This window comes from Rhinoderma darwinii, chromosome 11 (assembly GCF_050947455.1).
Source record: "Rhinoderma darwinii isolate aRhiDar2 chromosome 11, aRhiDar2.hap1, whole genome shotgun sequence".
Lineage (NCBI taxonomy): Eukaryota > Metazoa > Chordata > Amphibia > Anura > Rhinodermatidae > Rhinoderma > Rhinoderma darwinii.
In genome coordinates this window covers 97,593,697-97,608,001 of record NC_134697.1, presented here as the reverse complement: position 1 = coordinate 97,608,001, position 14,305 = coordinate 97,593,697, and the positions used below count along the sequence as shown (strand labels likewise).

At 44.6% G+C, this 14,305-nt stretch overlaps 1 protein-coding gene across 2 annotated transcripts; it reads left to right on the top strand.

The window, feature by feature from the left end:
* The first annotated feature begins 3,451 nt into the window (after window positions 1-3,451).
* LOC142663502 (uncharacterized) lies at window positions 3,452-13,935 on the top strand. Of its 2 annotated transcripts, none has more exons than XM_075842213.1 (3): window positions 3,452-3,614; window positions 8,579-8,651; window positions 10,573-13,935. In XM_075842213.1, the coding sequence occupies exons 2-3, from the start codon at window positions 8,633-8,635 to the stop codon at window positions 12,450-12,452; spliced, it is 1,899 nt and encodes a 632-aa protein (XP_075698328.1). In that variant the 5' UTR covers window positions 3,452-3,614; window positions 8,579-8,632; the 3' UTR covers window positions 12,453-13,935. The 2 variants fall into 2 exon arrangements, with proteins under 2 accessions (XP_075698328.1, XP_075698329.1); XM_075842214.1 differs by lacking the exon at window positions 3,452-3,614 and adding an exon at window positions 4,517-5,356.
* Window positions 13,936-14,305: the final 370 nt, after the last annotated feature.

Below are 14,305 nucleotides of genomic sequence, written 5' to 3'. Positions count from 1 at the left end.
CCATGCGACATGACTATGTGGTAAAACGGGGGTACAAAATATCCACGCTCCAGTATTTACCTCATCATTGGCTTCTACACTAGCCTTATATGCAGTACAAGGCCCAAAATGTCATGATTGTTTTTTGCGGGACAGGCTGTAGTCGTCTTTGGTTCCATTTTGGGGTACCAACTCCTGAGCCTGCGAGCCGTAAATATACGGCACCTCACGGGAGCCACGTCACACCCCGTAGTTACATAGTTCGGTCTAAAATTGACATGTCCAAGTTCAACCAAGGGAAGGGATGAAACAAAAATTCTACACATTGACATAGGAGCGGATACGTGGTCGGCTATTCCACAGTTCCCACAGTGAAGACTTGTCGCCCACGGAGATTGAACATTTGAGGGGATTAAACATTGAAGCGCCCCCTTGTTTCTTTAGGGAGTTTTACATGGAACAGGATTTCACCATATTTTTTGTATGTGCCATTCATATATTTATATAAGTTAATCATGTCACCCCTTAGTCGTCTCTTCTCATGGATAAATAGGTTTAGTTCTTTTAATCTTTCCTCATAACTTAGATTCTCCACACTCCTAATTTGCTTCGTTGCTCTTCTTTGTATTTTTTCCAACTCCAGGGCATCCTTTCTATGAACTGGAGCCCAGAACTGAACTGCATATTCTAGATGAGGCCTCACTAATGCTGTGTAAAGTGGTAATATTACATCCCTGTCCCCAGAGTCCAGGCCTCTTATAATACACGACAATATCCTGCTGGCCTTTGAAACAGCTGTTATTTAGTCTATGACCTATAAGTACACCCAGATCCTTCTCTACAAGTGACTCCCCCAGTGTAGCGCCCCCTAGGACATATGATGCTGCAGATTATTACACCCAGATCCTTCTCTACAAGTGACTCCCCCAGTGTAGCGCCCCCTAGGACATATGATGCTGCAGATTATTACACCCAGATCCTTCTCAACAAGTGACTCCCCCAGTGTAGCGCCCCCTAGGACATATGATGCTGCAGATTATTACACCCAGATCCTTCTCCACAAGTGACTCCCCCAGTGTAGCCCCCCCTAGGACATATGATGCTGCAGATTATTACACCCAGATCCTTCTCTACAAGTGACTCCCCCAGTGTAGCCCCCCTAGGACATATGATGCTGCAGATTATTACACCCAGATCCTTCTCCACAAGTGACTCCCCCAGTGTAGCCCCCCCTAGGACATATGATGCTGCAGATTATTACACCCAGATCCTTCTCAACAAGTGACTCCCCCAGTGTAGCTCCCCCTAGGACATATGATGCTGCAGATTATTACACCCAGATCCTTCTCAACAAGTGACTCCCCCAGTGTAGCGCCCCCTAGGACATATGATGCTGCAGATTATTACACCCAGATCCTTCTCCACAAGTGACTCCCCAGTGTAGCGCCCCCTAGGACATATGGTGCTGCAGATTATTACACCCAGATCCTTCTCTACAAGTGACTCCCCCAGTGTAGCGCTCCCTAGGACATATGATGCTGCAGATTATTACACCCAGATCCTTCTCTACAAGTGACTCCCCCAGTGTAGCTCCCCCTAGGACATATGATGCTGCAGATTATTACACCCAGATCCTTCTCCACAAGTGACTCCCCCAGTGTAGCGCCCCCTAGGACATATGATGCTGCAGATTATTACACCCCGATCCTTCTCAACAAGTGACTCCCCCAGTGTAGCTCCCCCTAGGACATATGATGCTGCAGATTATTACACCCAGATCCTTCTCTACAAGTGACTCCCCCAGTGTAGCTCCCCCTAGGACATATGTTGCTGCAGATTATTACACCCAGATCCTTCTCTACAAGTGACTCCCCCAGTGCAGCCCCCCTAGGACATATGATGCTGCAGATTATTACTCCCAGATGCAGAACTTTACATTTATCTACGTTGAATCTCATTTGCCAGGTGGACGCTCAAACACTCCGTGTCCAGATCAGCTTGTAATTTACATTTCAGGGGACACTTTTTTCATCTTAACATTGATACCTTTCTTTTTATATGCGCGTCGACTCAGCTGAATGTTATTTGCTGGGCACATACTTTCTCTTTATTCTATTTTAGGGTACAAAAAAAATTTGCCTTTATTTTTATCAATTGAATTTTGGGGTACAAGCAAAAAGACCTAAATCCACAATGTTTTTTCACTTTTACTTTTGACAACATTCATCACTGACCCGAACTAGGTAAGTATTTTTGAAAGTACAGGTTGTTACGGTCAAGGGGATACCTGTTGTTGACTTACACATTTTTCTTCCCACGCCCTTATAAGATATTTGCGTAGCGGCAAATTTTTTACCCAGCCATGCAGCGGTTTCTGGCACCTCCTATCCTACCAAAAACCATTCAAAAGAATAATAATAATGAAATGTGGCAGTAAGACACCGAGGTTTGGTTATTGTGCAGGACTAGTTTGATTATGTTTTCCCCTTTGTGTTGGGGTGTTCTAGTATATAGTGAAGCCACGTCCACAGCACGTGAGGGCGATGCAGAAAGCGCCGTGTCCATAGAGCTCAAATAATACCATCGTTTTAAGGCACTTTGTCAATTTCGGCGGTTTCATATTAAGCTTTTATTCCAGCATATCCCCAGCTGAGCTCCAGACTAAACCCAGACTATATGTTTTTAGCTGGACAATTTCTCACGTTGTCCAGCACACGATGCGGCCGAACCGAAGTAGTTCCCGTACGGCCGATAACCATGCGTTTCTTTACTGCGATATTCGGTAACGTGGCCGGCACCGGTGCTTCATCTGCACAAGTCGCTAGGCCGCATTGTGCACGGGGACCCTCAACACCAGCGCTATTTTGGGCCTCAATGGCCGCAGCACGGCTAGTGAGACCCACATGTATCAATATTGGCTTGTTCTAGGTCATTCTTATTTTAATTTGAAGCATTTTCAAGTATTTTTCGTGACAAATATAATTTTTGGTGCGTTTTGTCGTTTACACCAGTAGTGACGTAAAGATGGCACTTTATGGAAAGTTTCAAATCATAAATTTGGCTAAAACGAAAAGCTTGGCATAAATTACAAAGCGGCGCACGCGGCACCATCAGTTATCATGCACACGCAGTAGACGCGATTACTTCCGCCACAAAAATTTGAATTTCATTAACTCCTCGTGTGGCCCCTTCATTGCCAACGTTACAATACGGTAATGAGGAGGCTGCCGTGTCACTAGCTGAGGCAATTCTCTGATTGGGAGTCCCTAAACATCACTAGTAACGAAGCTGCATGATTCACACCCGAGGTGTAAGTGAATTATTCTTTCAGTATATCTGTAAACCGCAAATTTATGGCGACAAGACGCAGCAGCCCCCTCCTCCGACTACACGTGAGGACAAGACGGGAAACAGGAAGCGCTGGCAGTAAATAAGAAAAACGCTCCAATCAGAGACCGCATGTACTCTGCCGTCACGGTCATGTGATCGCGACGTCAGGAAGGGCCTTACGCCCTTAACAAAGATGGCCGCCGCGGTTTAGTGTTACCTTCCGAAGTTTCCCCCTTCGCAGACTGGCAGCGGCTTCCGGTCGGGTATGACTGGAGAGTGGCGCGTCTGTTGGAACAGCGGGAGAGGTGAGGAGCGCACAGTGACTGGGTATACTTATAATGGAGTGACTGCGGGGGCATCACATCCAGACATATAGCCACCCTGTCAGTTCACCACAGGAAGTACATGCGTCAATCACATCGCCTGCCTGCATTAACCAATCGGAAGCCAGCTCATTTCGTAGCCGTCCTTTAGATCATTAAAGCAGACGCCTGATTGGTGTTTTCATACATTCAGACGCTATGGGACAGATTTGTCTACGCCGTCTTTGTTGCCCATAGCAACCAATCACATCACAGCTTTTATTTTTCCACAGCAGTTTAAGAAATGAAAGCTGTGCTCTGATTGGTTGATATGAGCAAGTAAGATCGTTTTTCCTCTTTTTTTTTTTGCTTACCAGTGCCCCATGTACCAACAATATTGTGTATGAGTTCCATTACCTATGGTAACGCCTGCCCGCCTTTTGGCTTCCGTCAGGCTGGTATATGTCGGTATACCTTTTTTATTATTATTATTTTTTTTGTATGGAACAGCGTAGTAGACTACGCTATTCCATACAACATATTAGTGTAAATAAATAAAAAAACGTATACCGCGCGGTATACATATTTTACATTGGAGCGGTGTGTCACTTTATGGTATACGTTAAACGTATACCATTATCGTCCATGGGAATGCCTAACAGTGCCATCCGTTTAATGGATATGCCATGATCCCAGTTTGTGACGTATTCTTGCTGGGACCCACACCGAGAACGGGGGTCCCCGATGTCCTTTGTGAGGGTGGTGGTCCTGCGCGTGCTCGGCCACCGCTGCTTTCACTTTCTATGGGGCTGCTGGAGAAAGCGAGTTCAGCGCTTGGTAGAAAGTGAATGGAGCGGTAGCCGAGCATGCGCGGGGGCACTCCACTCACAAAGGGCTCTAGGGGACCCCCGTTCTCGGGTACGGTGGGGGTCCCAGCGGACAGACGCCATTGATCAGACATTAATCACCTATCCTGTGAAGACATTTTAAGGCCCCATGCACACAACCGTAAAATCGCCCGTAATTATGGACCCCTTAATTTCTATGGCCGACGGACAGCTTCCCGTATGTCTACAGGAGGGTGCCCGTGACGTAGAAACCTGCCGAAAAAAATAAGACGTTCTATTTTTTAATTCTACGGACCGTGCTCCTATACGTTATAATGAGAGCACGGCCCGTAAAAACGTCCGGCCGTCCACAGCCGTAATTACGGGCACGGTTGTGTGCATGGAGCCTAGGTCCTGGAAAACCCCTTGATTGAGAATCGGTAACCTCTCCTCACATGGTCGTTTTAGTAAATAATTGTATTTGCCATGAAAAAACAATTCCTCTGTTATTCCTCCTGAAATTGTATGAATGAATTGCTGAAGGGAGATGTCCCCACAGTCCGAGTCGGAGTAGTGAGTAGACGATCTCAGACAGTGTAGGGACAGCCCCCCCCCCCCCAACTTGTAACACCCAGTTGTCAATTTATTCATACTTTTCTAGGAGGAATAACAGAGGAACGGCACAACACAGAGATGCTTCAGAATTTTTATCACATGGGGAAAACAATTATTTGCTAAAACCAGACATGTCAGGAGAGGTGACAGCTCCTCTTTAAAGTGACGCGAGATTTTTAACCTGGCGTTATGGCGTCTTCGAGTGCCGTTTTTGGCGCCTAGATCAGGCCAAGATTTGTCTAGGTCTAAACTCTCCCTTTATCTCAGCGGAGGCCTCCACAGCGTCATCCTGGTGATGTCAAGGTAAAAAGTAACGCATTGGCACGCTGTTTATATTCCGGTTACAACAAGTTACCCCCTATTCGTATTCCCCTTTAAAGCATCTGTGCTCGGCCTGATTTAGGGTGGTGGTGCAGCGTAGAATATTGTTTTACCTGGAGACCCTTTCATGAGAACCTCTTTATATTGGAGAACACTGAGGGCTCATTCAGACGAGCGTGTGACGACCGTTAAAACAGCAGCCGTCACACGGACGCATGTATTCCAATGGGGCCGTTCACACCACCGTTGTTTCAACAGAGCTTGAAGGGTCAGTGAAAAAATAGGACATGTCCTGTTTTACTGCGTGTCACGCACCCCTCCATAGGCTCTAGTTTATGGGTGATCCATGACAACGCGTCTTTCACGTGTGCACCGTTTTTCACATCCGAGGTTGCCCGCGCTCGTCTGAATGTAGCCTAAAGTGCGCGAAATATTGCAGGCCTCATCCTTAGCACTCCAGCATTTATTTTTTTTGCCTGTATAGTGCAGTATAGACTATTATTAAAGAATAATATAGGGGCTCTTGTGTATACCTGTTTTAGTTAATGTGCCATTTGTGGGTTGTCTTCCATCTTAGTTCCTTCTTCAGCTCTAATATGGTCCCCCTAATGCTTAGGGCTATGCAGAGGGGTCAGTTTCATCACACAACCCTGGCTCTGCTCTGAGTCCTATCTGAAGTGCAGCAAGTGATAGATACAGTGACATAGAACTTATGCCCCTAATTGCAGAGTGTATTCTATGTGATGCAGCTTCAGTCTGTCTCCTGCTTCTGATAGATTTCTCTATTGGTTTTTACACAGGAGGCAGCGAGAAGCCGCATCACATAGAAATACACTGCACTCTCTGCACACAGTACTCACAGAAAATATAGGCTCCATATTCCCCACCACACAGAGAGTACAATGTAAAGACACTGTGACTGTAAAGATAACATTATTGTAATATGTAGCTGTTATCTCCAGGCTATAGCCAGTCCCTACATACATGGTTTGCCCAAAACAAACATCGCCGTTCAACACGTATGCATCTCCGCCCCTAAGATAGCAGCTGACCACGACCTCTTAGACCACAACGCTGTGAGTCTGCGCATGCGCCACTCTGTTTGTTGTTTTTATTTTATTCCCAGCATCTCCGCGCTGATAACACCGTAGGGCGAGAGGAAATAATAATAGTGTAAGTAAATTCTTAGGCGGCCATAGTTGCTTTTGATGCAGATTGTCACATGACGCGTTCAGTCCAAGGAAAACTGGGTCTTCGCAGCCAATCAAAAACCCAAGCGGGATCATGTGAGGATCACGCAGTCTGGTGATTCTTATGGGTGGACCTGATTGGCTAAGAAGGCTCATTTAGAGGCGGAGCATGACATTTCTATGTTGACTATGCCAGTTTAGTGCCATCACATGGCACTAGGGTATATACTGAAAAGACGTAATAAGCTAAATGTGTGTGGTGTCCGTATGTTTTTGGTGCAGCGCAGTTGCCCGTGGCAACCAATCACGTTTCTGTCTTCCAAAAGAACTCTGCAAAATAAAAGGCACAATCATTCAAATCGGAGATGCCTCGGCCAGTGGCGTAGCTCTGAGGTCATACAAATGAAGCGGTCCCGCTGGCTTTGGGTGACATCACTAGGGTACAGGCAGGAAGTGTGAACATTTCTCTACAACGCGTTTCGGAAGTTACGTCTTCCTTAGTCAGGGATAGAGTCTGACCACATACGTTATTTATATAGACCCTTGCTGTCTGGACCCTTGTTGTTTAATTATGGAGGATAGGGGGGGGGGGCAGAGTCACGTGGCAGAGTGCCGAACTGAGCAATTTCGGGACAGACTTGTAAGAGAACCAACTTTGGATGCACGTCAGTAGCAGATAATTTCTGGACAGCGGAAAACCTAAAATAGGATATTGTGGGCCTCCATGTTTTCTTTCTTGTTTTTGTCTTACGACGTGCGCGATACCTCCTACAGGGGCGGCTATGACATCCAACAAATATCACGAGCTGAGAGCTGCTGGATATTTGGTCTGAACACCCTAGTCCTAAATGGTCTTAATAGTGAAATCAAGCTATATTCTTGGCTACTTACAATTTCCCTGTGAGCAAAGTGATTTCGGTGAAATGCCAAACTCAAAGGTAACGACAGCAAGGGTCTATATAAACAACGAATGTGGACATGGACTCTATCTAGGACGAAGGAAGACGTTACTTCCGAAACACCTTGTGGAGAACAGTTCACACGTTGCATAAATAATGCAGATTTTTCGCAACGGAATTCGTTGTGGTAAATCCACAGCAAATACGATGTGATAAATCAAATCTCATCTACACGCTGCGTAAATACTGAGAGGGCAAAAACGCTTAAAAATTGACCTGCGGCGTGGAATTTTATTCAGCCGCATGTGAATTTGCATTTTCGGAAAAGCTGCTTATTTGTTGAATTCAATGGGAAGGTAAATCGCACAACAAATAGCAGTCGTTGCGGCAGATTCGCAGCAATTCCGCCACAAAAAACGCAACTCAGAAAAAAAAAAATATATTATACTTACCCAGGAGTCTGTGTTTCTTTCTCCAGGCCGGCCTCCTGGGATGACGTTTCATCCCATGTGACCGCTGCAGCCAATCCTAGGCTGTAGCGGCGGTCACATGGGATGAAACAACCTCCCAGGAGGCTGGCCTGGATGACGTCAGAGGGCCGGCCTCCTGAGATGACGCTTCATCCAATGTGACTGCCGCTGCAGCCAATCACAGGCTGCAGCGGTCTCCTGGGATAAAACGTCATCTCAGGAGGCCGGCCGGCTAAGTGATGCAGTTTTTCGCAGCGGACATTCCGGGCGAAAAACTGCACCACAATTGTGTGCTTTTTCGCCCAGAATTCCCTGAGCAGATACGCTGCGTGCTTTTACGCAGCGTATCCGTCCCGTGTGAACTCAGCCTAACCAGGACCCTAGTGACGTCACACAAAGCCTTGCGGAACGCTCCATTTGTATGATCTCCGACCACTGGGGTACGGGGTAGATTTATCAAAAAGTGGAGCAGTTGCCTACCAGCCAGGTCGCTGATTACATTTTCCATAGGACCCCTGAGAAATGAGCTGTAGACTCTGATTGGTTGTTGGTCACCTGCTCCTCCTTTTATTTTCATTACTTTTGAGAAATCTTCCCCTATGGTTTTTAGGTGTTTGTGTTTGATTTGATCTATTTTGATCATAGGTATCGCAAAGGAATGATCCGTTTAATATCAAATCCCGATACAAACGTTTGGTGATGGAGAGCCTCGCAATGGGTAAGAATATTTTCCCCCTATTATTATTAGTCCACTGCCTTTCTGTGCAATGTCTCTAGTGTGGTTTATTTTATATATTATATAATACGAAACAATCTAGTTGTCTTCATATCACTTATGTGTTTACTTTGACTCGAATAGTGCCCCCTCCAGGCCAGGTAGCAATGGCACATATGAATGATTTTACCTTCTAATAGCAGCCAGTTTAGGCTCCATCTACACTTTACTGACCACAAATACGGATCCGCAAGTGATCCGCATATCTGTCCGCAAATACGACCTGTAGTGCATCCGTATTTACGTATCCACCAAAAAAAGGGAGGCTGCGAATTATGTCACCAACATGACCCAACCCCTTGAAAAGGTCACATGATCGCTCAGGTACCATTTTCTCGGGGAATCCCCTGCCATCGCATAGCAACGCTTCCGCAAATACGGACAGCTACGGATGCACATTCGTATTCGTCTGCAATTTTTGCACGCGCTCATAGACTTCTATAGGCGAGTCCGTACCATAATTGCCGACAGGAATAGGACATGTTCTATATTTTGCAGATTATTTCTACAGCCCAGACACACATCTGTAAATATACGGAAAAGTGTCCGTGGCCAATAGAAATGAATGGGTCCGCAGATTATCCATTGTTACAGATAAAAACTACAGTCGTGTGCATGGGGCCTTAGACCCAGTGGTTAGTCCAGTTATAATCCATAGACTGCTTCCCATAAAGGGCACATGGGACAATTCATCAACTTTTCTACGCAAGTTTTCCGGTCGAAGTAGAGTGGCAAATGGCTCAAAAGTCGACACTTAAGCCGTTTACACCACTCTCACCTCCATTCTTTGGATGGGGCTTAGTCAAAAGTGGCGGGGACAGCTGCAGCCAGACGCATTTACTATAATTTACAAAAATAAATCTACCCTAAGTCTTGGCTGACGTGGACTTCGCACGGATAGCCAAAGACAAATTTATTTTGTGACCACTACAATTTTATTGCTCCAGAATCGCACCATGATATTTTCCGCTCCAGATAAATTTCCTGCTCTAAGGGGCAAAGGACAACCAGTACTCTGCATGAAAAGTTGTAGACACTTAAGCCCCATGCACGCGACCGTATATTTACGGATGGGTGTTTGTGCCGTAGAAATGATAGAACAAGTCCTTTTTTTTTGTCCGTAATTACGGAAGCGTTACTATGCGACGCCAGGGCAATACCCAAGATTCCTCTCTGTTTTTTTGCGGATCCGTAAATACTGATTCATTACGGACCGTATTTATGGACACCCTTCCATATATGCAGATGATTTATGAATGATTTATAAATGACTGCGGATCAGTATTTACGGATAGATGGAGAATACGTTTGTGTGTGCATGGGGCCTTAGGGATTCCCCGGAGCCTTTCAGGACCCCTTGCTAAAGGGAACGAGTCTTAAAATCATAGGGAAAATCTATTTTTGCACACATCACTATTGGAATGATTCCCAATCTTTTTATCTTGAGGGAACCCTTGAAAAACGTTAACCCTCCCAGGGAACCCCAACTCTTACCTTACCTCAACGTTTAGGTGGTCAAAACATTCCATACTTAGAGACCATTGCTACATTGTGGCTGTGATCTATTGACTGATTTACTTTCCTCCGTATCAAGCATCTTGAAATCGGTTTGCCGTTCTTTCGTAAAAGTGACAACTCTTGGTCCTGGTTGTGTTCTAGGGAACTCCTGACCAGGTTTAAATGAAAACCAGAGGTCCACAAAACTCTGCCCTATTGTATGTTTTTATTGGTGCTTTCAAACATCTTCTAAATATATTACAGTATATTGAATGCAGATGTGGTGGTGTTTATAAATCACATTCTTCACTTGCTCTATACAAAATATTCGATATGTTATTTTTCGTCATTTTTCTTTCTTAACTAGAGAGATCTGATCATAGTAATGTCCTTGCTGGACATCCCACCACTACAGAAGATTCAGACAATGAAGATACAGGTGACATTGACGACTTTCATGAAGAAGACCAAGACAAGGGTTCAAGGAACAGAAAAGCACAGATGGTTGACGAGTATTCTACATGTAAGATACAGAGCATCTCACAACTTCATGCGTCCATGGAACAGAGAGAGAGGCCATTTCCTTATCCTCTAAAATCAGAATTTGGCACGTTTGAGAAAATAAAATGTAACCAACTTGGTACACCTGCTGGAGATCAGCTTAATTTGTCTACTCATGATAAGGAAGAGTCATGGTCACTTAAAGAAGAGAATTCTATGGGCACCAAGAGCTTTATTAAATATATCTCTGTAGTCGTGAAGAAGGAACCAGATTTGGGTGATGGAGAACAAATGATGGATCCAAATTTTCTTACCCCACTTTCACTGACCGCATATAAGACTGCTCAGGTTCAAGAAGAAGAGTCTTCTGATGAAGACATCGAAACATTTACCATACAAGATGAAAACCTTTCTGAGTCTATTCCTGCTCTTCATGTCATGGGGCAGATAGATACATCTGACCAAATGGCAACCAACACAGAGATAGACCTTATCTGCTCAGTGTGTCAAGATGAATTCCTATGCCAGGAGGATCTTCTTACACACTTTAAAATTCATAGTCAAGAAAATGAAACTCTTTCAAAGGCTTCGAAAACAACTGCAAGTGACTCAGGCTTTGCAGACCGACCTAAATCCATGCGACTTTTTATATGCTCTTATTGTGGCAAATCATACAGCCGTATAACCCATTTCAAAGTACATCTGAGGATTCACACAGGAGAGAAACCTTTCTCATGTCGTGAATGTGGCAAATGTTTTATCCGGAAGTCAGAGTTAATCGCCCATCACCGGATTCACACAGGCGAGAAACCATTTGCCTGTTCCGTCTGTGGGAAGAGATTTGCCAATCGGTCGAATGTTAATTCTCATGAGAGAATCCATACAGGGGAGAAACCCTTTGCTTGTCCAGACTGTGGGAAGTGTTTTACTGATAGCTCGGGACTATACACACATAAAAGAGTCCACACGCGTGAAAAGCCTTTTTTATGTTCTGACTGTGGAAAGTGCTTCCCTACTCGATCGCATCTCATCACACATCAGAGGTTTCATACAGGAGAGACCCCATTCTCTTGTACCGAATGCGGGAAGAGCTTTATAAGCAGCTCCATGTTGTCCACACACCTCAAGACACACTCTCAAGAAAAATCTTTTGTATGTGTTGAATGTGGAAAAAGTTTTGCCTGTAACGCAAATCTTATGACGCACCAGAGAATCCACACCGGGGAGAAGCCATATTTCTGTCCAGACTGTGGGAAATGTTTTTCTGACCGCTCATGTTTTTCTGTACATAAGAGGATACACACTGGTGTCCAACCTTATACTTGTGCACGGTGTGGAAAGTTCTTCCCTAGTCGGTCCCATCTAGTTAGACATGAAAGGATTCACACAGGGGAGAAACCATTTTCTTGCTCTGAATGTGGGAAGTGTTTTAATTCCAAAACAATTTTGGTAGCACATCAAAGAATCCACACAGGGGAAAAACCATTTTCCTGTAGAGAGTGTGGAAGATGTTTTAGAGGTCGGTCAGCACTCATCGCCCACCAGAGGATTCATACAGGGGAGAAGCCATTTTCATGTACTGAATGTGGAAAATGCTTTACAGACCATTCAGGCCTCATTACACATCGGAAACTTCACATCGGGAATAAATCTTATAAATGCCTGGAGTGTGGGAAGTGTTTTGTACTGAAGCATTATTTGACCAGGCATTTGGCAAAGCATGAAGTTAGAGTTCCAGTTTCCTAATGATGGTGATTGCTGCGTACATAACATATGGCCAAGATTTTTATTTTCTCCTGGATCAGAATTCTGAAATTAATGAACAGACCCGTTTGTCCTGTTCTCATATGGCATGTATTTCTAGTCACGGTTGTTAATTCCTCTATAGGTGTGTGCCGCCTCACCTATTTGCTGCAGCAATGCAAAGATAATGCATCGTTCATAGGACCAACATACAACACCGGACCATAGAGCGACAGCAGGGAAACTGAGCATCTTTTAAAGGGAATCTAAAAAAAAAAAGTGAAATAAACCAAGAGCACACACAAGCTGACCTTTCATACTTTCTGCAGTTCTTCTGCCAGCTTTGCTGTGTAGACAGGGACAGGCTAAGCAGAGAGCGAGGGATTTAATGACAGGAGGCCTATATAATGCAGGATAGTATACACACAGATAAGACTATATGCATCCTCCCAGGGAAGCACTGTACTCCACTTCCTGGAGACTGTAATAGCCTATTGTCCATTAACTCCCATTCATTGCAGCTGCCATAAAGCACACAAACCCTGCTGTAGATAGACCATTCAGGAAGGAAGTGTGGCTCCAATATGACTGCCCCAGGGACGTTTAAAAGAACTAAACAAATAGCTACAACATCAAAGAGATCAAATTATTTCTCTTCTACAGACTGAAATCTAGTGAATAAAAATAAAATCCAATATATGATACATTCCTTTTTAAGAGGTGAGAATACGGATATTCCTGTTATCCTATTGCTTCAGGCAGCTGTGAATCCATCTAGATAAAAACCTTTAAGCCTAAACAATATCAGTGTCACTAAGGCTTCGTTCACATCTGCACTAGGTCCCGTTCCGACGCTCCGACTGCTTTGAGTATCCGGGCATAGCCTGGGACCATATAGCATTGCTTTGTGACTGTCCTGTTGGTGTCAGTCAGCATTTACCTTTAGCTGTTGCACATCATGCTGGGCTCCGCCAGCTGTTGAATCCACTTCACATCGGCATTAGGCAGTGATAATTTTAAACCATATATGTGGTCTGTTTCTTTGCTATACGTAGCCTAATAAAAATGTAAAAGTGTTTACAATTTATTTTCTATTCCTAAATTGGGTAGTCAGGAAAAGGGTTCTGTTTGCCTGCAGGCATTCCTTCTTTTGATTCCGTCGGAACGGGACCCTGACTGACACAAACGGAAACCAAATCAATGGTGACGGGTCCGGTGCCAATGGTTTCCGCTTGTCTCTGTTGTGCAAGGGTTCCGTCATTTTGACGGAATCAATAGCGTAGTCGACTACGCTATTGATTGTCAAAACGACGGAAACCATTGGCACCTATGGTTTCCGTTTGTGTCAGTCAGGGTCCCGTTCCGACGGAAAGGACCCTAGCGCAGATGTGAACGAAGTTGAAGGCTCTATTCCCTCCACGTTTGGCAATAGATTTACCAGCGTATGTCTGAATCAAAAATAAAAAAACAAGTGTCTAAACATGTACTTAAAGCGTGCCTAACTTTTTTTGAGGACTTTTCAAAATAAGCTGTCGTGTGTATATGAGGAGTAACACTATTTTTTACCCTTATATGACTTCTCTAGGGCATTTTTCCCTTTGCAGGTTCTCTCTCTCTCTCTCTAATACTCCATTTTCTCTGAGCAAGTGGGCGGAGCCTAACTTATGTCTTCTATACACTGCACCAACAGAATCCTGCTTTTTTACCTCTTTCTATCACACACAGGTATTTATAGAATAGCATGGAGGATATTATACAGCTGTGAATCCAGCACTGGAGTGAGATATAAATCTTAACAGCATTTGCTGCACATTTGTGTGTCTCATCCTGCTTCCCCTCCCCATAGACTTGTGTGG